This window comes from Venustampulla echinocandica, assembly GCF_003357145.1.
Source record: "Venustampulla echinocandica strain BP 5553 chromosome Unknown scaffold_2, whole genome shotgun sequence".
Lineage (NCBI taxonomy): Eukaryota > Fungi > Ascomycota > Leotiomycetes > Helotiales > Pleuroascaceae > Venustampulla > Venustampulla echinocandica.
The window spans coordinates 3288591-3312328 of NW_022474207.1; the positions used below are offsets into that span (position 1 = coordinate 3288591).

Below are 23738 nucleotides of genomic sequence, written 5' to 3' on the forward strand. Positions count from 1 at the left end.
GGAATAAACGAGTTAAGCAAATAGCTAGCACAAACAAGTTTTAGACATCACTACTAGTATTTACAACTTAGCCCTTGTCTCTGTCGCCTTATGCAACTCCCCGCCCTTCTCCTTGAAATACTCTGCAATTTTCCCTCTCGCAACATCCACCACGCTTCCATCTTCCACCGTAGCCGGAACTTGCACCTCCTTTTCAAATTCACCATGCACCGCATTCTCCACCAATTCCCTCAACACTCTCCTTAATGTCTTACCGGACCGTGTCTTAGGAATCATACCTTTACCTTGGATCATGCCTCCAAGCGCCGCAATAGCTCCAATCTGCGTCCGAATGAGCTTTTGCACCTCAGCGTAGAGCTGCTCGGACGGGATGGCGGAGGAGGGGTGGTGGGCGGTAGAGAGTGTGACGAATGCGAAGGGGAGGTGGCCTTTAAGGGCGTCGGGGATGCCGACTACGCAGCATTCGGCAATTGTGGGGTGCGAGGAGATGGCTTGTTCAATTGATCCTATAGATCGGTTAGCAAAGCCCAAGAAGCTGTGGAGACTTGTTTCTTACCAGTGCTGAATCTATGGGCTGCGACATTGATGATATCGTCGGATCTGGACATTACATGGACATACCCGTCCCCATCAACCATTCCCGCGTCTCCTGTATCAATCCACTTTCCCTCGAATCTTTTCAAGTATCCTTTGTAAAACCTATCTTCATCTTGCCAGAGCGTCCTGAAACCTGTGGGTGCTAAGGGCATGCCGAGAACAATGTTGCCCATTGTACCTTTCGGGACCTCCTTCCCGGAATCATCCACAATTCGGACGTCGAAACCTGGCATGGGCTTCCCAGCACTTCCGGATTTAATACCTAATGACTCGACGCGTCGTTCTTTTGTTTTGCGGTCTTTTCCCGCATGAGGCACAAGTGAAATGCCAGTTATTGGCGACCCTGATTCAGATGACCACCAGTTGTCAACGACTTTAGCATCGGGTGCCCCATGTTTTTGTAGTAGGTCTTGGTACATTGTCACAATACTTGGCTCTGACCTCTCTCCTGCTAGGAAGAGCGCCTGGAGACTATTAATACCACCTCGCCGCCCGGTCTCCTCGAACATCTTATTCTCCGGGTCGTCTCTCCGTATAGCTCTCAAAGCTGTTGGTGCTGTAAAAAGCGAGTTGACTTTATATTCTTCGATGATGCGCCAGAATGTACCAGCATCTGGTGTGCCAACTGGCTTGCCTTCGAACAGTACAGTTGCTGCTCCTGTCAACAGAGGTGCGTATAGAATGTAAGAATGGCCGACGACCCATCCGATGTCAGAGGCGCAGAACATGACATCGCCCGGTCCATGAATACCGAAAAGATAGCTGATCGATAGATGAAGACCTACGGCGTGGCCACCTGCTTCTCTCACGACACCTTTGGGTAGACCCGTGGTTCCCGAAGTGTAAATAATGTAAATTCCGTCACTGGATTTGACGGGAACGCAATCGGCCTTGAGTCCTCGGGAGCGACCGGTTGTGAGGAGTGCCTGCCACTCTCTTTGGCCACTGTGTGTATCGATTGGATCCCATCGAAGTTGATCTCGTTGCCATATAATTGTTTTGCTTGGTTTATGGGACGAGAGATTGATGGCTTCCGTAATGGATGGCCTGTAAGGCATAGGTGGTTTAGCACCATCTATTCCGCATGAAGCAGTCAGGATGACCACTGGTTTTGACGCGTCTATGCGCTGAGCCAAGGATGCAGCAGCAAATCCACCAAAAACCACAGCATGTATGGCGCCAAGTCGTGATATAGCAAGGGTTCCGATGAGAGCAGCAGGTATCATGGGCACTGCGAGAGAGTTTATTAGCCCCGTCAATCCATTAACTGTTCTAGTAGGGTTGTCTTTTCTCAGCTTGTCAAATGGCAAACCCCTGGCCACGTATCACGTATGAATACTTCGATCATGAATTCTGGAATTATAGTCCTAACAAATTGCCTGGCACTTACTGTAAATCAAAACAACGTCTCCCTTCTTAACGCCTTCAGCCCTCAGAACTCCCGCAAAGAGTTCTACCTCATCTAGTAACTGCTTGTATGTATATTTTTGCTTCGTATTCGTTACCGGACTATCGAATATGATTGCTGTACTATCTCCATTCCCGGCAATTACATGCCTATCAACGCAATTGTAGCATGTCGAGATCTCGCCTTCTGGAAACCACTCCCAATGATCATGGGAAATTCCAGACTTGAGTGACTTTTTTGTCCGCGATAGGGTGGAAGTGGGCTTTTTGTGCCAGTAGAGGTGGGAGGCTTGTTCTGCCCAGAAGGATTCGGGATCGGTAAGGGAGTGATGTTGGACTTCGTCTTGGGGGTGAGGTGCCATGGTAGAGAACTGGATTGGTTGCTTGGTTAATACCTTCATTCGTTAGGAAACGGACTGCCATACCTACAGGTTTTATCACTGTTAATGATTTGGTTAGAGCTCGATTCGGAGCTGTGCTGTAATATGCTTTGGTGGATCTAGAGACTGGAACTGCTTTGTGATTGTGAATACGGAGCGGTGTTATGGAAGAAGAGAGACAGGTAACAGAGTTAAGAAACAGCTTCACAGGAAGTGAAGCTCTAGAGATATAAGTACGAGGAGAAAGAGACCTTGCGGTAAGACGACCCATTGAATGACCTGAAATACCTGGAGTTGCCGATTGGCGTGGTTTACACTGGCCATTACTGGTTGATGTTCCTGGTGCTACATACAGTTAGTACCGTAGCTCCGATCCCCGCAATCATTTAGCGTTGGGAGCTCTCCGCAAGCTCGGTAAAAGGCCGCCGTTTGCCGGGGTGCACTAGCCGCCAGGAAGCGATCCCCTTTAGCCCGAACCGCAAGAGCTTGTATTATTTTATTATTAGCTAACTTGAACCTCTTAAGAAACCCAAGCTGTTTTGTGCTCTTTAGATGGGGGTGTTGCGAGCCTTGCGTTGAGTTTCCATAATTTTTTAAATATTTAGCTGTGATCTAAATTCATTTGATTGTTCATTTAATTATAGAGCTACTGAGTCCTGGAATCGATAGATAGGATAATCCATAGATATATGCTTAATAAATAGTGAGTGGCTTTGCTGAGGGTGGTTTAGGACGTATATGAATGAATGTTTCAATGGGCAAAGTCTGCTATATCTACATCCCGCAACTTTTCTTCCTGGGACGTGTCAAGCTGGGGTTTGTTGAGAGAATTACGACCACTTGGCAACCGCTGTATTTTAGAATAGTTGAGATGATACCAAGGAGATGGTAAGCTGCCTCGGGAACTAATCATTTCGCTTCCTGAAAACTGGATACTGTTGCCTTTACCACCGATAGCGGTACTAAGCACACTAAACCAAATTCCCAATTCGATGCCAATTATGGACCCTACTCCCAAGGCAACGAGAAAGTTCCCACCCACTCCTCCACCTCTGATCTCAACTGGACGATCTCTGTCTCATTACTTCCATCGCCGAGGTAATTTAGGAAAGCCTTAACACTTCCTGGATTCTTCCCGCCAGCAGCCGCCTCCCTAGCCTTTTTATCTATTCGTTGAGTAATAGTAACCGCCCTGTTCACCACATCCGCTACCCTAACAAAGTCATCCGGTTGGAAGCCCCTCGTCGTCATTGCAGGCGTACCCATTCTTAATCCGCCGGGTTTCAAGGCCGATTTATCCCCCGGTACCGTGTTCTTGTTACTTGCAACACCTACCAACTCTAGCACTCGCTCGACCCTGGCACCGTCGACCCCCTGTGGTTTGAGATCGACCAAAACGAGATGGTTATCAGTTCCGCCAGAGACAATTGTGTAACCCAATCCGCCGGCTTCTTTAGAGTCTCCTAGCCGCTTTGCGAAAGCCTTGGCGTTGGCGAGTACCCCCTCCTGGTACGATCTAAATTCCGGGCTTTGGGCTTGTTTCAGTGCAACAGCCAGGGCGGTAATGGTGTGATTATGAGGACCGCCTTGGTGGCCTGGGAAGACTGAGGCGTTAATCGGTTCTTCGAGATTCCACATTTTCTCCTGCTTGGTCTTGGGGTCGACACTTCTTACTCCCTTCCTGTAGAAGATCATAGCACCCCGCGGGCCACGCAATGACTTGTGTGTGGTCGTGGTAACAACGTCCGAGAAATCGAAGGGCGTGGGAACAACTCTGGCAGCAACCAGACCCGAAATATGAGCCATATCTGCCAGTAAATAGGCGCCGACTTTATCGGCGATCTCCCGCATGCGCTTATAGTCAATGAGTCTGCTGTATGCCGATGTCCCAGCAACAATGATCTTTGGCCTATACATCATTGCAAGTTCTTCCAACTTTGCATAATCGATCAGGCCAGTCGACTCATCTAGGCGGTATGGAAATGTCTCGAAGTATTTGGATATGGCCGATATCTTTTTCGTGGGGGTTTGGTACCCGTGTGATAGATGCCCACCATGGGGCAAGTCCAAACCCATTATCCGATCATGCGTATTGATGAGGGCAGAATACGCCATGAGATTCGCAGGTGATCCAGAAAGAGCTGCCAGTTGCAATTAGTGTAGACCTTGCCAGGCCGTGCGTTGAGCAAACACATACGTTGTACATTGACACCCCATTCCGTATCCTTTAAACCAAACGTCTGCAATGCTCTAGCCTGGCATAACCTCTCTGCTTCATCAATAAATTCATTTCCGCCATAATATCTTGCACCTGGATATCCTTCGGAGTATTTATCTACCCGGGGTAGTCAGTTGTGAGTCCGCCACCTGCGACACAGTGTCTTACTTTGCATAACACTTCCAAGAGCATCTAAAACTGCCTGAGATGTGAAATTCTCGGACGGAATAAGATTGATGAAATGCTTTTGCCTTCGTTTTTCCTGCATGGCGTGTTGTCAACAAGTGGTCATAGCCCCCACCCTAGCAGAACCGTACATTTTGAAGGATACTGTAAATCGCGGGATCTGCATGTTCAAGGTCGGTGGAGAGAAGCTTAGATTCGGATTACTAGTTAGCACTGGGAATTGGCAGTGTTGGAAGTAGCCATTCCTCACCTTCTGCTGAGACTCTGCAGTCAGAGACGATGCCGCACGCCTTGTGCACACCGGAGCTGCTCTGCACACCGCAGCTCTGAAGACCGACCGCGAAGGGCCCCTGAGGAGAGACATGCTCATCTAAACCACTGAGCAATGGGGTATATAGCAGGAACAACCAGTTATACTCACGTCTGGGCTCTGGGTCCTGATCAATGATGTCAAGAATCAGTCGTTATCCGATTCGAAGTTCCCGAGCTTGAAGTGCTGTAGTCGAGCTCGCACCAGAATGCCCCCGCGGTGGCTATGGAACCGAGAAAGCCACTAAACCTTAATAGTGCTGGCTGGCTGTCAAGTGCGGCCACCTCGCGATTCCCGACTCCTTTCCTGAAAGGATCAACCTAACTATAGCGGAAGTGATGAATAGCCACTTGCAACTACAGCTCTCGCTCTGGCGGGCGATGCTGATATGCTCCGGGCTAGCCTCACCACCTCTTTTACGGGGCAATGTGATGTACCTGATCCGTACAGCTAGGTTCATGCTGAGTATCCCCTTCCTTTGCCGCCTAACCATCATGCCCTTCTATCATACATAGTTCCATGGCCGTCAATGTCAATCTACAAAGCGAGGGGTGTTCTTCTGCATTTCGAAATTCGCATCTAAATGCATATCTGTTGATGATGGAACTTGATTGCGGATTGTTGGTTGTCATCTCGTCATTCCCTATGCGTTCGTTCTTCATTGGGCTGGGCCTTCCAGGGGTCACTTTGCGCTTTATCAGGTTGTTTTGTAGATTATAGCATCAGTATCAGGAAATGGCATTGTACCCACTTCTGCAACTGCTGAAATACGATATCCGGGGCTTGTGGCGTCGAATGTAATCAATAGACGGCAATGCGGCATTGACAACAAATCACCAATTCCATGTACAGTTTCGTGGAAAGATCATAATACCATTGACCATGCAACAATGCAAGAAGACCAGTAAAAGCAATCCGGCCTGTATTTAAGACCTTGCCTGACACTCCGATGCCACCCAAACCAAAGCTTCCATTTACTTTGTCTCGGTCTCGTCCTCTCCGAATTGTGCACGTTGCTTGGCAATCGCTCTCTCCTGCTTTCTCTCGCGGGCAGCCTTGGTCTTCGCACGTCTGCCGTCCATCTCCTCCTTCATGACTCTCTCGCGGGCCTTCTCAGCCTTGGCCTTGTGAATCTGTTTATATTATTAGCATACGCCGCACGGACTGGTGGATGATAAGGTAGCCTACATGCTCAACTAACGCCCGCTTGTGCTTGAAGGTGTTACCCTTGCTGAGGAGGTAGAGCTCGTGGTAGAGGTGCTTGTCGATCTTGCCGCTGGCACGGTACTTGACTAGAAGACGGCGGAGGACACGTTGACGGCGCATCCAAACAACTTCCCTGTAAAAGAATCAGATATATGATCCTTCAAAATTGTAAACCCCTCCTTCGTTGCATTTGCGTACCTTGGCATACGAGCATTCGCGGTACCCTTCCTCTTACCGAAACCACGGTGTCGTCCAATTCTTCGGGCGGCTGTAAGTTCGCGGGCACGAGATCGGGAGTGCATGGTGACGGGCTTGCGGATGATGAGGCCATCAGCCACGAGCTTTCGGATGGTTTGGCGAGAGTTGGCATTGGAGATCTCGCTGGTCTCATTGGGATCGAGCCAGATCTTGCGCTGTCCGCAGCCCACGACGGACGCCGCGAGGCGCTTCTGGGTAGTGAGGTTGACCCTATTAAGAGAATACTGTCAGCCTCTCTTTCTGCTGATGAAAACCCGACTTGATGACGCATCGAGAATTGAAGTTGAAGCCCCATCTCCCCAACCGTTTCCCTGACAATCTTATCGTTCGAAGTACATGCTTCCGGGGGAGAGATCGGGTTTCTAGAGACGGCATATACTCACATCTTGACGAAATCCTGATACCGTCGATGGTGGTTGTCGTGGTTGTCGATGTAGTCGGAATATTCAGTTCCTTCCGTGTATCGATTCAAAGTTCGCTTAGCGCGGAAATGAGATGCGGTGATGACTAATCCCTCGCTCAGTTGCCATTTCCCAGTGTGGGCGAAGGCAAGCGAGGGCATGCCCTAAGTCATGTGACTCGGGATCGACTGGCCAACATTGTACGGAGTAGTGGTAGGTGGCGCCCCTTGCGATCCCTGGTTCCTTCTTAGGGGTTAGGAGGTGGGGAAGAGTAGTAGATATGTTTGAAGCTACGAAGTGCCAACGATAAAGATATAGCAACGATTTGCACGGAGGTTATTCTTTATATTTACAAATATGTTTCTTGCGTGCTTATTTGAAATTGACTTTCTTTTTGATGGATGCTGTTGGCTAACATCGCATCGCTATGTATCACAAACATTTTCCAGACTCCCTTTACTCGTCGAAAGCTCCCTCGCCAAGATCTACCTTCCCTATACTCTGGATCTCTCTTTCATCATCAATCTCATCGTTGGAAAGCCCTAGGCCACCTTGACCACCTTCTGCCTCCCTTCTTTCTCGCGCTGTATTTGCAAGTCTCAATGCAACCCGCTTGAAATAATCTTGCATGCTTCTTTTCTGATTGGCTGGTAGATCTTGCGATGCGATGTACTTGTCAAAGACCTTGCTCTCATCATCCACAACATTGAAGAGTGCCATAAATGAGGCTTCTGCGGCTAGCTTGATCGGAATGACAGTATCGCGGACACTAGCAAAGATAGGTAGGGCCAGTAGGGGAAGATGAGGCCGAACCATATCCATGGAATGGCGGCATGCAGTGCGCACAACTACAAGCGCTAGGCGGCGGGTATCGACCGAGTTGCCAGGTTGGATGAGCCTAGCAAGTGATTCGAACAATGGTTTTATCGTTTCAAATTCACCGCTTCGAGAATCCAAGAGGAGATATTTCCCTGCAGCTAAAACGAAGTTGTCCGCTATGAAGTTCTGAAAAGCTAGGTTAGAATGGTTCGATTTAGCTAGAATATAGAAACATACATTTTTGTTCGACATGCCTTGGCAGATAACCTTTGGCAAGTCTGCGGCGAAGGGGCTCTCGGTAAGCGACGAAGGCGATTCGACAAGAACAGCATTTAATGCTAGCACGGAGGATTGACTGAAGTGCGTTGTCATGACCCGGTTTTTGATGAGACCAACTGCGTTTTCTGATGGCACATTCTTAATAAGCGCACCAAGTAACTTTGCGTTTGTAATAGCCATTGCGATGTCATTGTCCTCAGCATCAGTATCGATTAAGCCAAGAACAGCAGCCCTTGACGGCTCTCCCATATTGGCGCCTGCCTTGCTGACAACTTCGAACAAAGCTTTCAACATTGCGTTACGCACACCTGGATCTGAAGTCCTCGATCCTGTGACTAATTCCGCAATCAACGGATCAATACGTGGTGTCAGGGTGATCAAAGTCCCTAGAGCTTTTGCGGCTCGGCTTCTCAACACCTCGGACGAAGGGTCAGCGAGGGACTTGGCAAAGGTCCGCTGGAGTTGAGGCAGGAACGGCTTCAAGAAAGTGGGGATCTTTTCTAGCAGATTATTCAAGGTAAGCAAGATCGCAGCCTTGACCTCGACTGATCTTTCCGACACGACTCGGATAAGAGGTCCGGTGATCTGGGTGACAAATGGCTTTAGAGAATCCCCACTCGTGCGATCAACGATATCGGATATGGCAAGAGCTGCCCGTGTCCTCTGCTCTGCAGTACCATTCATTAGACCCTGCAAGAAAATAGGCAATATAGCGTTGATGCCCTTGGGAAGCCCAAAGCCAGCCAAGTTGGATCCCGGCACGCCAACATGCTGTAGTGTTTGCCTAGTTGAGGAAACGAGGGATTCCATTTCTTCCTTCTTCAAATGCTTTGTAAACTCATTCAGAGCCGTCCAGGCAGCCTTGACAACTTCCGGATCTCGGTCATCAAAGGACATGAGCAACGCCCGGATAATCTCTTGGTTGTATCGAGAATAATCAATTGTTGCAGATGCGAAGAACTTTGCGAGGTGATAATCGGTTGCGGCTCTTCTATGGTGATCGTCGTGTTTGACGAGTGCTAGAAGAACACCCATCGCTGTTGTCAAACCGTCAAACTCATCAATAGAGAGAATAACGGTGTCAAATGCTGTATCAAGATCGGCACGGAGCTCGTCGTCTTTACAAGAAATGATGTTATCCATAAGGGAGTTAAGGATACTGGGCAACCTCCGTGTAATCGCAGATCCGGCAACAGACGACAGAGACGCCAGCGCTTTAGCGTTGAATGAAGAAATCGGCGAAGTCGTGAGCGTGGGGATGAGATTCGGCAGGATAATATTAGACCTCGTAGTCTCCGTGAGTAACGTCAACAGAGCAGAGAGTGCGTTGTCTGCCTCGTCTTCCGTCCGAAGTAGGTTCAAAAGATAAGGTAGCACCTGGTCCACAGCTCTCTTGCCAAGGATTTGCTGCAATGAGTCAAACGCCTCAGCTGCAGCTTCTCGGACTTCTTCATCTGAATCGATAAGCGCAATCCGAACCACTGATATCAGAGTTTTCTCGTGGTCTTCCAATGCGTCAGGGGAGGCAGAAGAAATGAGCTCTCGAAGTGCTATGCAGATGCCCTGTTTGGCATCCGTATCTGTGGATGTTTGTAGGCCTTCCTCGAGCGTTGGTAGCAATGTTGCGAGTACTCCATCGCCAGCCTTGCGAATGAGTTCTCCGAGCGCATTGCCAGCGATGACTTTTTGTTCCATATTTGAGCTGCCAAGACGTCTGATGATGAGTTGTGTGAGTGTAGGGATGAGCTCTTTCAGGGTGCGAGGGCTCGCCACCAACGCCTTCCAAACATTAACAGCAGCCGTACGGACAAGGCCCGAAGTATCGCAGCGGCAAATATATAACGAGGATAGAACTTTGTTCCTTTTCTCTTCCCCAAGGACCTCCAATAGCGAGGCGCCAGCTTCTTGTGCCCCTTCCTCGACCTCATCTTGCTCAGTAGTCGCTGAGATCCCGGTAAGATTGAACAATAGATCTCCTACCAACTCAACGGAGCTAAGACGGATTCTATAATTATCATCTGCAAGACCTCGCTCAAGCTCGGGAAGCAGCAAATCGATGGCTTTGGTTGCAAAATTCTTGACTAAAAGGCGACCAGCACGGAGCGCCGTATCACGGATTGACTCGACATCATCTGCTAGGCCAGATAAGATAGGAGGAATGATCTTGCTGAGATAATTGGCAAAGCTGTTGCCAAAACAAACAGGCAGGAATATAAAAAGCGACATGAAGCCTTCTCGGACAGCGGGTTTGTTGGACGCGACATTTTGTAAAATCGTCGGTAGAGTCTCCTCTAGACGATTGGTGCCAAGACCGGCAAGTACTTCACTGAGTGCTTGAGCAGACCCGAGTCGGTCTCCAGCACCAGTATCTGACCTTAAAGTTTGCATTAGATTTGGGATGAGATCTGGAAGGGCATCTTCTCCAAGCTTCTCGATGAGAGAACCCAGGGCTTTAGAGGCGGTGGCACGGGTTGTTGGTACGGGATCAACAACAGCAACCTTGAGACCCGCGACCAAAATTGGTAGATGCGCAACCAGGTCTTTCCTCTCTGTTAAATGAGCAAGACTGCCAATAACCTGGGCAGATTTTCGCTTGGTCGCTGAGCGGTCGCCTAATCCGCGCTCCAAGATACGAACCACAAGGGCCAGTGACGGAGCATCTAAGTAGTGCACAAAAGATACCTTAATGAGTGAATCAAGAGCATCATCCGTGTACTTTGTCGGATCACTAAGTGCCTTGAGCAACACATCGACAAGGTTCTTGATCTCGGGATTGCTGATGACCTCACCGAAGCGTTTCAAACTGCGGTTGGCGGCAAGACGGACCTCTTTGTGGCTGTCATTGAGGACTCCGGTCAACGGCGGAATGATTTCAGGCAAGCTTTGGGCGAGTTGTTGTGGGTCGAGGTAGGCCATGGCACCGAGCAAGTCACATGCCCCCTTTTTACTTCTCCATTGTTGGTCATCTAGTCCATCAAGGAGAGTAGGTAGAATTCTCTTGACACCGTAGGAACTCAAGCTCGCAAAGCAAGCCTTCGCAGCCGCTAGGCAAGCCTCACGCACGTCGGTGCTAGTATCGCCAAAGCTAGAAAGCAGTTGAGGCACAATCTGGATAACGTACGGTTCAAAAACCCGCCCAAGAATTGTGGAGAAAAGTTCGTATGCTATCAAGGCACCTTCTCGATGATTTACATCCTTCTTGTTCTCAATCGCAGCCTTGAGGGTGGTCATAACTCGATAACCTCTCAAGGCAGAGATGCCTTGCCCATGAACAACTCCTGCAAGGCCGTACGCAGCACCACGACGGGCCGCATATTTCTTGGAGTTTAAGAGTCGCTCAATAACTTGATGGATGTACTCTGGAGTCTTATCGCTCGACGCGCGGACTAGGGGAGGAAGACACTCCGCAACGGCGTATTGAACGGCCTCGGATGGAGTACTCAAAGTCTCCAATAGACGGTCGACCACGATTGGCACGCGCGAGTCCCCAGCTTGCAGATGACGCGCTAGAGCGCCATACATAATGATTACTGCTTCATTAACGCGGTCTGCAAACTCAGAGCCCTTGTCTGGTGCCTCTAATGTTTGCTCGAAAGTCTTCATCAACTGCTCCACCTTGTTCTTTCCGTGCAGCGCAATAATTGTCGTGGCGGCTTCTACCATCTCTTCTCGTACGTTGGGATCCCTATCCCCTAACGGCCCTTGCTCAATGAGAAACCGCAAGAACGAATTCAGCAGATTATCCTCAAAAATAGGTGCGAGTTCTTTGAATGCAATTGCAATACCACTTCTAGCCTCCCACGGATCTGACAGGTCCATCTTCTTGGGCATCCCGTATTCATCGAGCTGAGGTACCCGTGGTTTTGCTAGTTCCTTATATGAAGATTGCAATTGTGCAAGCACATCCTGAAGCGTCGACGCATGGATTTTAACCGCCTCGGCAACAGATCTAGCAGCTGCTCTTCGAAGCTGCTTGTCGGGGCTGTTGAGATATGGCAGCATTCGGAAAGGGGTCTCAGTTGAAACGCCAAAACCGCTCTCTTCCCAGATTTCGCGACCAAGTTCGACATTCTCCTCCACATCGTCATGACACGCAAGCCAAGTCTCCTCGGAAAATTCGAGGTCACTCATGTCAATCTCGGAACTGATCGATTGCAACACTGATGTTCTAACTGAGACCTGCGGAACAATTGCACCTCGAGCAAGGATAGCAATTTCGTGATCGGTAATATTGGGTGCGATACATCGGCAAAGATCTGCTAAGCAGTCCTTGATGATTTTGTAGTGTTGGTTATAAGTCTGCATAGAAGAAACCAGGGCCGAGATAACTTCTTGACGTGGCGCAAGGGTGTCAGAGCACGCATCCGTATGGAAAGTAAGAAATTCTAAACCAAGGACTATTTGTGCTTCCGCATCGTCAGCTTCTCCGAACCCCCCATTTCGGAGTACTAAGAAAACTAGAGGGGCAATATATGTCAAGGAGACAGTATCAAACGGGCGTTGTTCTCCAGAGAAGCGGAGGCGGTAGAGCACCCTAGTTATCAGAGGACCTAGAGGTTCCTGTAATAGGTGATCAGGCAAATGTGGAACGTCTAGAGCTCTCAGAGTTGCTACCCCAATGAAGGGACGAAGAGCCCCTATACGGCTTGGGAGTGTTTCTGAGCATGAAACGTATGCATCTGGAGCAGCACTCCCAGTGAGTAGCCCTGCACCAGCGTTCATAATACCAATTAGGGCTTCTACTGCAGGTCCAATCCAGAGACGCGCTTCAGTTGGAGGGCCAGTTGCAAGGCTGTTGATGACACCAAATCCACGTAGCAGTTTAGCTTCAACAAATCGGAGGTTTAACCGAATTTCTGCCTCCTTTTTCAATTGAGCCTTGACTTTGGCTGTCTCTTCTGGGCTGAGCTTTTTTTGTTGCCCTTTCTTCTGTGCGAGTTGTGCTCGTAATTCTTCCTCCCATTTGAGTGTATCATAGTCCTTAACGTTCTTATTAGGAACGTAGTTTTGGGATTTCGCGGCCAGAACGTCAACAAAAGCAACGCCCTCCGGAGTCCGAAATATAGCAGCTTCCACATGACCAACTCCAGCTAGTTGTGTAGCATCAAGGTCCCCCTGTATGAGCTTCACGATGCGGGATGTCATAGAATCAGGTGCGACAAAAGCAAGCTCCGCTGCAGCCTTGAAGGCGGCTTGCTTTACGGTATCCGAGTGTTGCAGATCGGTCTAAAATTATCAGATTAGTAGCTGGTCTCTTGTTGTAATTTCAAATACATACTGCCTCCGTGAAGCTTGTAAAATCAAGTATCTGTTGCAATAACGCGTCCCCAAATTCTCGAGCAAGATCCCCGGGATCCACCTCAACTCGTAAACATAAATCGATCCAATTGATCCGTGGTAGTAATTCTGGTCGGGATATGACTAATAATGATACCATCTGCTTTTTGAGGATCATTTTGCTTACTGTACCCCCGACTCGAGCGATATCTATCGGCGGGATGCAAATCGATCTGACGACAAGATGAAGATTTTGGTTTTCTGTTTTAGCTGCGACTGCTGCGCTATCTTTTTCTCCAAACTCGACGTGTTGTCGCCAACGCCAGAGTCCAGTGACAATAATCTTTGATATATGAGAAGGATTTTTGATGTACATTTCCGAAAGTGTACGACAAGCATCTTTGCGAAGTGCAGGTTTGACGCTAGAGGAACAAATACAGAATATGATAGCCTGAGACCAGTTCACTGCAGCCGCGGAATCGGATTCGATGGCAGACACTTCCGATGATAAACAGGAAAGTGCACGGATGAACCATTTGAAGTCATCATCTGTGGAGAGCTTTGAAAATATGCGCTGGTTTAACAGAAATGATGGCTTAGGACTCATCGTTAATGCCTGCCGTGAAACTTGCGCTTTCTTCAGTGATGTCTGCACTTTGTTGTTCGACGTAAGAGCCAGCTTGGACTGGGATATGGCTGTGAAAACATAGCCGGCGGTAATAAGACCAGATTGAGCAGCGGAGATTGGATTGCTAGTACATTCTTGCCAAATGTCTATTAGAGCTGGCATGATTGCCTCGGCGAGATTCGAGAGCTTGGATCCTAAAACCTCAGGGCTATTTATATCCCAGAAAAGGTCTCCAAGGCGAGTCGCCCATAATCGCTTGGCAGGAACTTTCTTGTCTGACAACCCTTTCACAAAAGCGTCAATTGCGGACTTAGGCACTTCCATTCCGTTCAACAAAGCCCATTGAATGTAGCGAAGAAGAGTCAAGGTCTCCGCACTAAGCGCTCCTTCGTTGGCCTCCTTTCCTGCACAAGCAGCGATAGCTGGAATTACTGATGTGGCAGTCAATTCTGATACGTGTAGCGCCGTAAGCATGTCTGCATGGCTAGCTCTCTGGTCCGCTGATGGAAGCTTGCCAGTCTTCAACGGAGTGAGAATCTCTTCTACTACCTTGGCAATAACATCAGGTTCGTGACATTTGAGCACAATGGCTTTGAAAGTACAAAGAGCTCCCTGGCGTATTGAGGCATTCGTGGATTTGATATTAGAAAGTAAAGGTCTTAGCAGATTGGCTCGTAGGATGCTCGAGAGGTCTATAGACTCCGAGAGGGAGTTGAAGAAATGCTCGATCAGGTTGTTGAGAACGATTTCCGGAGCTCTGAGAAGTGCTTTTTCCAAAGGCGGAACAATCTCTTTCTCAACATCTTCCATGGTTGTAAAAGCTTCGAAGAAATCTCGTAATCCATTGGCGACATGCGGGGGGACGGGATTTCGTGACCCAATTACTTCCCTGTTGTAGAAAGCATATAGCTCAGACTTCTTGAGCGCGAGAATTTCCCTGGCTTGGGGCAATCTTGCACAAACTCCAGCAACTACGCCGAGCATGACACAATATCTTGCTGAAGGCTGGGAGCCCTTCGAAGAGAGGTTTCGTACAATGTCCTCAATTACTTTCTGTCTGGTGTCTTCCTTCGAGAAAAGCTTTCGTAGGCCGCGCCGAGTTACCACCAAAGCCGAATGCTTCACATTGGACCGTGATGATTCGCCTAGGCACAAATCAAGAGCTTGGGCGTTGCTCGTAATTATTTTTAGGCCCCATCTTTCCCAATTACTTGTGCCCGATATCTCCTGGAGCAATATGCTACACCATTCAACAAGAACAAAGGCATCGGTCGGTGAGAGCTTGATCTTGGATGTTTCGGTATGAAGAAGATCGACAAAATCTGCGAGGGCCTCGGGAGCAGCGCCAGAACCAAAAATTGTTCGTATGCAGCGTTGAACCGCTCGGCGCGAGTTTCGATCGTTATAATAGGAGAATGTGCGGAAGAAAATCCGCAGAAGAGGAGGGAAAAGTCTCTGGTCTATTTCTGCACGAGGAATGATATTAGCATATATCCAAGGACGACGCGTTGCTGGAGGATGTCCTACTATTACTTGCTAGTCTCTCTTCGAGACTGTGTAGGCTTCCAACACGAATGGTTGTGGAAGAGGAATACAGTGCCGTTTTGGTAGCCGTAAGATCGAGACCCCCCTCGGCCAGTCCGTTGACCTGCACCTCAGTCATCTTGTGAATTGCAGCGACCTTTCATGACCTGAGGTCCTCTTAGTTCGAGAGAGCGTTAGCGTGGTGTTGGTTCACGCGATTTTATGTACGATATATAAGGTCGATGTTGAGTTCTCCAGGGAAAACCTCGGCGAATTGACTCTACGCCGACTCCAGCCAAAAAAAGCATTTTAACGTCATCACCACCATTTGCAAGATCGACTCAACAACTACACCCTAGAGTTTCCAAAATGGCCGGTGGAAAGAAGAAGAAGAAACCCGCCGCCAATCCTGCTAGAGGCGTCGCAACTACATCTATTGCCTCCAAACTAAAAGTTGAAGTTCCTGAGGTTGAGCCAACGGCTCCAAACGGCGCCCAGGATCGCCCCAAGGTTGGGCAAAAAGACACAGCCGCACCCGTGGGTACTGGGAGTGGTGCTCCGGGACAGCCACAAAATGAACTGAGTCCAGAAGAGTTTGAGAGACATCTTGAAACCTCCGAACTTCAAGGACTTGTGGAGAAACATGCCCAGAAAACCAAAAGGGATGCACTTCGTCAGAGAACAAGGTTAGAGACAGACCGGCGAGTATTACGAAATCAGGCGGAGAGCCTCAATACGAGAAAATGGCTTCCACCGGAACTTATGGAGGAGATTCTGGATCTACTTAAGGCGGAAGGACGGTTTACAGGCCAAGGGGCTGAGGTTTCCGGTAGCATAAAACCTGCTTCTGAAGAAGACTTAACGATACGTCTCTGGACGTTACAGCAATCTCTCGTTGGGGCAGGTTTTTCGCAAGACAAGGTAGCCTTGGCTCTGAGATTCGTGTTGGATATATCGGACAAGATTAGTGTAGGGAGTAAGGATGCAATCTGGGGTATGGAAGAGGCGTTGGAGTGGTTGGCACGTGAGTGCTCAAGGGAAGAACTTCCAGACTACGAAAGTTGGCAACGGAAGCCAGGAATGACTTCCAAGTCCCAGACTGGTTGGTTTTGCCTAGAATATCTACTATGCCCCTATAACGTGCTAATTTGTTTTGCCTGATAGCAACACCACTTGATACACCTCTGCCTTCAGGTGCCACCACCCCTCGCTTTGAGTCTGACACCAGACACTTTGGTCATGTCAACCCTAACAATGTCTCTCAAGCGGAGAAAAAGCGTTCATCGGCCAAGAAAGTAACTATAGATTACGATAGCGACATTGATCCCGATGACTTGCAACCAGTTTACTTAGAGTGCAAGACAAAATTATTTCACTTACAACAAACACCACTGAAAAAACAAACCCCACGTTCAAATGGTCGCAATAACCCGCAAGACCTACATCTTCCGACACGCCCGCCAGACCCAGAGACATCAAAGATCCTCAGGAAGATTAAGAGAATCGAGGACGATGTTCTTTTCGATCAGTATGTTGCTGATCAGCAATGGGAATCCAAACGAATCCAACTCGAGAAAGATGCTGCGGCGCGCCGAAGTGCTGAACAAGCTGCGCTAGACAATACCGACTCACAAGAGTTAGAAAACTTAGTAGACTCAGACGACGAGGTCAGCAAAGAGGCGGCCAAAATTGGGGCTGCATTACTTGAAGAGACTGGTAGTGATGACGATGCTGCTCTTGCAGATTTGTTTGCAAGTTTGCCTGTCGATGAAATTGATCCTCTGACTGGAAAAAGCACTACCGTTATTAATGGTACCGATGGTATCAAAGTTACTATTCGAAATTTTGGAAAATGGACGGGGGTAAACCCAACAAGGGTTCTAGAAGAGGCTTGCAGAGCAAGGTAAGCTGTTCCAAGGCGAAAGGAGTTTTCCTTCATGCTTAAGCTATAACCCAATGAGACTGACTCGAGTTCAGGGATTCAACGTGCAGATTAAATTTGTCCCTCGTGTCGACTACAAGTTTCTCCAACCGCCACTCGCTCCAAATTAGCTGGTCGAAAGCCCAAGATCTCGCCACACTTGATCCGCCCCCGGGAATCCAGTATAGTGCTTCGCCAAAGTCGCAAATATTTACCATGATAGGTATTTCCACACCTGATGTAAAACAATCTGAGGCATACATTGCTACTGTGGCCTTGTTCCTTATATTCAGCTCATCTGCAAGAGAGGACAAGGTTGTCCTCCGCCTCCCAGCTACTTGGCGAGACTTGTGGTCAGAGCTCGCCGAAGAGAAGAAGGATAAGGGGGACCAGGTGGATCGAGAGAGTATTCGTAAGCTACGTGATATCATTCGTGAGAAGAGGGATCAGGAGCTCGAAGATGGTGTCTTGTTGAAAGGGGCTTTCAAAAACAGGGGCTCGGCCAAAGCTCCCGATAGCACTGATGAATCAATGGCAGATAGAGCTGCGAGATCGGCTCTTACTCCTGAGGCCTATTATAAGATTTGGGCAGATAAGTGTAGCACCCAAAGTTACCAAATTATGCTTGCAAGTAGCCGCGCCTATGTATCTAGTCGTTTGCTAACTGATGATAGCAATCTCGCATGCAGCTTCCAATGTGGGGTTTCAAGGAGCAAGTCCTCCAAACAATTGATAGGGAGCAGGTTGTTATAATCTGCGGAGAAACTGGCTGGTAAGATTGATCTAATACATTCCTTAATATTCGTTGGTTAATCATACTTCTGTCCACAGTGGGAAGAGTACCCAAGTTCCCGCGTTTATCTTGGAACACGAACTTTCAAAGGGCAAGGGTTGCAAGATATACTGCACAGAGCCGCGACGTATATCGGCCATTTCTCTTGCACGGCGCGTTAGCGAGGAGCTGGGAGAACGCAAGAATGACGTTGGAACGTCCCGTTCTCTCGTCGGCTACGCAATCCGGCTTGAGTCGAACACGTCAAAGGAGAGCAGACTTGTGTATGCAACTACTGGTATTGTAATGCGAATGCTCGAGGGATCAAACGACCTCAGAGACATTACCCATATAGTCCTCGATGAAGTGCATGAGCGTACTATCGACAGCGACTTTTTGTTGATTATTTTACGAAAACTCATGGTTAGGAGACCAGATCTTAAGGTGGTCTTGATGTCCGCAACAGTTGATGCTGATCGATTCTCTAAGTATCTGGATGGTGCGCCTGTTTTAAATGTTCCTGGGCGAACCTTCCCAGTTCAGGTCAAATACCTCGAGGATGCAGTCGAACTAACGGGGTACTCCTTGGACAATGGTTCTTCCCAGAAATATACTGACCTTGATGATCTTGACGCCGGAGACGTTGCTGTCAATGATACCGCCAGTGCTGATAATACCAAGGCATTGCGGGGCTATAGTGCCAAAACGCGGAATACCATTGCACAAATTGACGAATACCGGATTGACTTTGATTTGGTCACTCAACTCCTAGCCAGAATTGCCACAGATGATCGTTTTATGAAGTACAGCAAAGCAATATTGGTTTTCTTACCGGGTATTGGGGAGATCCGTCAACTCAATGATATGCTCGTTGGACATCCAGTGTTCTCTTCGAACTGGTATGTCTATCCACTGCACTCAACTATTGCCAGCGAGGACCAAGAAGCTGCATTTTTAGTTCCCCCTCCAGGTACGCGAAAGATTGTTCTGGCGACCAATATAGCCGAGACTGGAATCACTATTCCTGATGTTACGTGTGTCGTTGATACGGGAAAGCATCGAGAAATGAGGTTTGTAAAGTTGAAACCAATTCCGAGGCAACTTACTAATTTGATATAAGATTCGATGAAAGAAGGCAGCTCTCAAGACTTTTAGAAACTTTTATAAGCAAAGCAAATGCCAAGCAGAGAAGAGGAAGAGCCGGAAGAGTTCAGGAGGGCTTATGCTTTCACCTCTTTACTAAATATCGACATGACGAGCTTGTAGGTTATGATCGCCACTCCGAAGTCATAGAAGATACTGATAATTTCACTATTAGATGGCAGACCAGCAAACTCCTGAGCTTCTCCGATTATCTTTGCAAGATCTAGCTATTCGTGTCAAAATCTGCAAGCTTGGAGGTGTTGAAGAAACACTCAGTGAGGCCTTAGATCCACCGTTACCTAAGAATATTCGCCGTGCGGTGGACGCACTGATTGATGTAAGGGCGTTGACTCCTGGCGAAGATCTGACACCTTTAGGCATCCAGCTGGCAAGGCTTCCACTGGATGTCTTCTTGGGTAAACTTATCCTTCTGGGAAGTATATTTAAATGCTTAGATGCCGTGATTACCATCGCAGCCATTTTGTCTTCGAAATCGCCGTTCGTTGCTCCATTTGGAGCTCGAGGCCAAGCTGATACTATCCGACTTTCATTCCGTAGAGGTACGTCCTCTCAATATTGGCTATTGCCTTCTTGGCTTCCTGCCACGGGCTTCAGGCAACCCCGTGCTTGGCGCCCGTAAATTCCAAGCAAGGTAATAACTAACATCCCATAGGTGACTCCGACCTTTTGACCGTCTATAATGCTTATCTGGCTTGGAAACGAGTCTGCCTCAGTAACTCTTCGGAATTTCAATTCTGCAGGAAGAACTTCCTCAGCCAACAGACATTATCAAATATTGAAGATCTGAAAGGGCAACTTGTGGTATCCCTAGTTGACTCGGGATTTCTCCTTCTCACAGAAGCTGAGCGAAGTACTTTGAATCGGTTTGTTGCCAAATCCCTCCTATGCGATTTACATCTGACAATTTAGAATTCGTTATTCTACCAGACGTCGGCAATTTTTTGATATCCCTCAGCGAGCGAACGTAAATAGCGACAATGATATCATTACTAGCTCAGTGATTGGCTGGAGCTTCTACCCAAAGCTACTCGTGCGGGACGGAAAGGGCTGGCGCAACTGTGCCAATAATCAAACCATAAGCCTACATCCATCGTCGGTTAACAAAGGACGTCATGAATTAAAATGGCTTTCGTATTATCATATTATGCAAGCTAAACAGCAAGTCTTTTCTTTCTTTCTACTTGCCTTCCGGTAATATTAACTGCCACACAGATTCTACAATGCCCACGAAACCACCGCCATTGAGGAATTCTCGATCGCTCTACTGTGTGGTGATGTCCGCTGTGATGTAAGACCTTCTAGCTTTCCCCCATAAATACCGTTAAAGCTAATTAAATTTCCTAGCTATACGCCGGAGTTATTATTCTCGACGGAAACCGAGCTCGATTTGCGGTCTCTGACTGGAAAACTATGCTCGCGATCAAGACATTGCGTGCCAGACTACGGGATATTATGACACGCTCGTTCAAAACCCCTGGGAAGCCGCTGACAGCACAACAGCAGAAGTGGATGGAGGTGTGGCAGAAGATATTTTCACAGGAGTTTAGAGATAAGTAACTGGATCATATGAGAAATGATGGGTTGAGCTTATAAAGGGACATCACGGCCTATTTTAATGGGAAAAGCGGTGCGATCAAAAAGGCGCGAGTTGGCAAACGGGGATATTATGAAATATCTAATTAGGGGCTAGCTTGTGCGCGCTGTTATTTCTCCACAATAGCAATGCACCCTGTTATACGTTAGAATTCCCCTAATCTAACTCATTAATGATCTCCACAGGTGGTGACCTCCCACTAGTGGTTACCATCTTGAATTTATTACTCTGAGTGCAAGGTATCTTTATAATTGCTACGCAGCATATTCGATCTTACAACGTGCAAAGCGTCAGAGACTTGGGTATCAGCACGGCATACCAAACGCCAAAGTTAAGCCTCCACCTTGAGCACTTCATTTCCTATTTCTTGTCCCTGATCATGCACTATCTACTCTCAAATCCTGCGCATGCTCCGTTCAACTCCCCCACACCTATGCCCCTCGCATTTCTTATTATTTGTGCTCAATCTAATACCAGCCCTCGATTTCTCTCTCCAATTCCTCGTCAGTCATCAAACTACCAAGCGCCTCTTCCGCTTCTCCCTCTCCCTGCTCCCCTCCATCTAGGGCACCAAGCATCTCGTTAAAACTCTGCAGTTCCTCAGGTGTGGTCTCCGATTTAGTAAGTTCACTAGCGGTAGGTAGGCTACACTCACGAACCAGTAGATCCAGAGGGAGGATTGCGGCATCGAGAAATAAAGGCGGATTAGTACCAGGTGCAAGATCGCCCTGGAATTGCACATGCGACGAAGGGATGTCTAGGTTGTCTTCGTCGTTCTCTTGTTGCTGTTGATATTGGAGATCCTGAACTTGTTGATGGGCGAAGAGATCGGGTTCCTGTTGGGAGATCTGATGCGGTTGGAGTTGGCCTTGGAATTGCGGGCCATAAACAGAAGATACCAAACCAATGTTCTGATACTGGTCTTGCAACGGTTGAAACTGGAGTGGGAATTGGGTTTGCTCGCGAGGAATAGGATAATAGAGCCGGGGTTTCTGGTATTGACCAAGCTGTTGTAGGATATGTTGTTGCTGTCCCTGCTGCTGCTGGTTATATTGTAGTTGCATTTGTTGCGTTTGTTGATTACCAGCAGAGTTTGAAGCCAAACCGTTCATAACCATGAATTGACCTGCCCTCAGTGAGGGATGGGCATGAGCAAGGTTGTTTTCACGAATGTACCATGTAAAAGCCCTTGCTTCCGCCCAACTTGTAACGTTCTCTGGGAGACCTGTCGGGTTCGCATGAAGCCTGAGCGTGTGGAATTGGCAAGGGTGGCCACCTTCTTTCAAGTAAGCTGCGCAGTTTGCTATATAATAGTTGATAGCTTGCAACTGAGCCTGTAATTCAGGACTTGAGAGTTGTAGAGCCCTGTTTGGGTATGTGGAGGATCTGCTGGAGCTTGAGGTTGTAGTTGCAGTTGTGGTTGAGTTTGTGCCCATGGCTAGATTTGGGGAGGCGGTGCCTTGGGGTAGAAGATTATTTTGAAGTTGGCTATGTGAGCGAGAGTCCAAAGAACCGCCATGGGTGACATTATTGTTAGCTTGTGCTAGATGCTGTGGCCGGAGATCTGAGGTCGGAGCGTTCCAAGAAGCGGTCCTAAGGCCAAGCTCCCTAGATCCATTATTCCAACTTTGAAATGTAGAATAGTCGCCATCTTTCACTTCTACCGTACCAGTCCCATGAAGCTGTATATTTGCAACATTCCCATTATGCTGCTGCATCCCACTGATATGTTGAATTGGGTTCATTTCGGTAGCCTGGGCCTTGAGGCTCTTCTCAAAGTGATATGCCGCTACACTTCGTCGATTCTCTTGAAGAAAGCGTCTTCGTATCTCAAGCGGACTTGCCCCGAACCTTAAATTGAACTTCTTGTTAGCTTTGAGCCCATGGACTACTACAGCTGCTGCAAAATCTGGGAACTCTTTGATGGAGTCGGAGAGCAGGGGCCACCTCAACACGAAGCCTTCAAGTGTGTCGCAGCAATGAGCTTCCACAGCTGCCGCAAATTCAGAATAGTCTTCGTACTGTGACGAGCTCATTAGAGGAGCGGAGTATTGAGACAGGAAGCCGGCACTTGGAGTCTTTGAATGACTGAACAGATCGGTCTCTGTTGCTGCTCGTTCATGGGAGCATGTTTATCAACGCAGAAAACTGATGGGGAGATAGAATTTGTTGACAGAGACAGAGACTGGCTCAGGGGCGGTGAACTGCAATCTGCGAACTTGATTAAGTGAATCAGATGTAGTGAATTCTATTGACGCGAGGCCTAAGGCGAATAGACAAATTCTATCTCCGAACGTCTAGCAATCCCGGATTGCAATCATTTATTTCCATACAAAACTCTGTCCCTGAATCATATAGGAATAGCATTATTCACTTTCCCACTCAACTCCACAGGCTTCCCAAGCACCCTGTCACAAAAAGTGAGCAACCAGTTCAGCTAACCACGAAAGTTTAAACAGGGAACATACTTCTTCCCCCTCTCAGTCATACAACAGCCACAGAAGAGAGAAGCCGGCCAACATACGACCTATAGAATGTATTAATAAAAACGACAAGGGCTCAATCCATATCCACGTACTGCGAGGACAACGGCAGTTACGAAGCCTATTGTCGGGCCAACGACTTTGCAGTGACAAGGATTTTGGTCTGTGCCACACTGGAAGCAGACCCAAGGGATCGGAAGAAAAGGTATATTGCCCATTGTCGGGGTGACGATAATGACGTTTCAAAGGTATGGAGTGAAGATAAATCAAAGACCTTATGACTTTGAACGGGCAGGAAGGAATAAGTAGTAAAA

At 48.1% G+C, this 23738-nt stretch overlaps 6 protein-coding genes across 6 annotated transcripts; 1 reads left to right on the forward strand and 5 right to left on the reverse strand.

Moving 5' to 3' along the window:
- Positions 1-60: 60 nt before the first annotated feature.
- BP5553_05460 (Propionate-CoA ligase-like protein) lies at positions 61-2366 on the reverse strand (the record flags this gene model as incomplete). Its single annotated transcript, XM_032014083.1, has 3 exons — positions 61-506; positions 557-1828; positions 1988-2366. 3 exons carry the CDS (start codon positions 2364-2366, stop codon positions 61-63), a joined length of 2097 nt encoding a protein of 698 aa, XP_031870683.1.
- A 1026-nt stretch (positions 2367-3392) lies between these two features.
- On the reverse strand, positions 3393-5152 carry BP5553_05461 (putative glycine hydroxymethyltransferase; the record flags this gene model as incomplete). The annotated part of the gene is made up of 5 exons (XM_032014084.1): positions 3393-4525; positions 4582-4719; positions 4771-4864; positions 4920-4976; positions 5039-5152. The coding sequence occupies 5 exons, from the start codon at positions 5150-5152 to the stop codon at positions 3393-3395; spliced, it is 1536 nt and encodes a 511-aa protein (XP_031870684.1).
- Positions 5153-6072: 920 nt separating this feature from the next.
- BP5553_05462 (Ribosomal protein L19) lies at positions 6073-7124 on the reverse strand (the record flags this gene model as incomplete). The annotated part of the gene is made up of 4 exons (XM_032014085.1): positions 6073-6231; positions 6287-6437; positions 6503-6772; positions 6946-7124. The coding sequence occupies 4 exons, from the start codon at positions 7122-7124 to the stop codon at positions 6073-6075; spliced, it is 759 nt and encodes a 252-aa protein (XP_031870685.1).
- Positions 7125-7419: 295 nt separating this feature from the next.
- On the reverse strand, positions 7420-15629 carry BP5553_05463 (ARM repeat-containing protein; the record flags this gene model as incomplete). Its single annotated transcript, XM_032014086.1, has 4 exons — positions 7420-7968; positions 8020-13287; positions 13340-15432; positions 15500-15629. 4 exons carry the CDS (start codon positions 15627-15629, stop codon positions 7420-7422), a joined length of 8040 nt encoding a protein of 2679 aa, XP_031870686.1.
- A 230-nt stretch (positions 15630-15859) lies between these two features.
- Positions 15860-20904, forward strand: BP5553_05464 (p-loop containing nucleoside triphosphate hydrolase; the record flags this gene model as incomplete). Its single annotated transcript, XM_032014087.1, has 10 exons — positions 15860-16592; positions 16655-17393; positions 17468-18056; positions 18086-18183; positions 18243-19253; positions 19304-19445; positions 19502-19886; positions 20000-20210; positions 20560-20635; positions 20692-20904. The coding sequence occupies 10 exons, from the start codon at positions 15860-15862 to the stop codon at positions 20902-20904; spliced, it is 4197 nt and encodes a 1398-aa protein (XP_031870687.1).
- Positions 20905-21408: 504 nt separating this feature from the next.
- On the reverse strand, positions 21409-22977 carry BP5553_05465 (uncharacterized protein; the record flags this gene model as incomplete). The annotated part of the gene is made up of 1 exon (XM_032014088.1): positions 21409-22977. The coding sequence occupies one exon, from the start codon at positions 22975-22977 to the stop codon at positions 21409-21411; it is 1569 nt and encodes a 522-aa protein (XP_031870688.1).
- Positions 22978-23738: the final 761 nt, after the last annotated feature.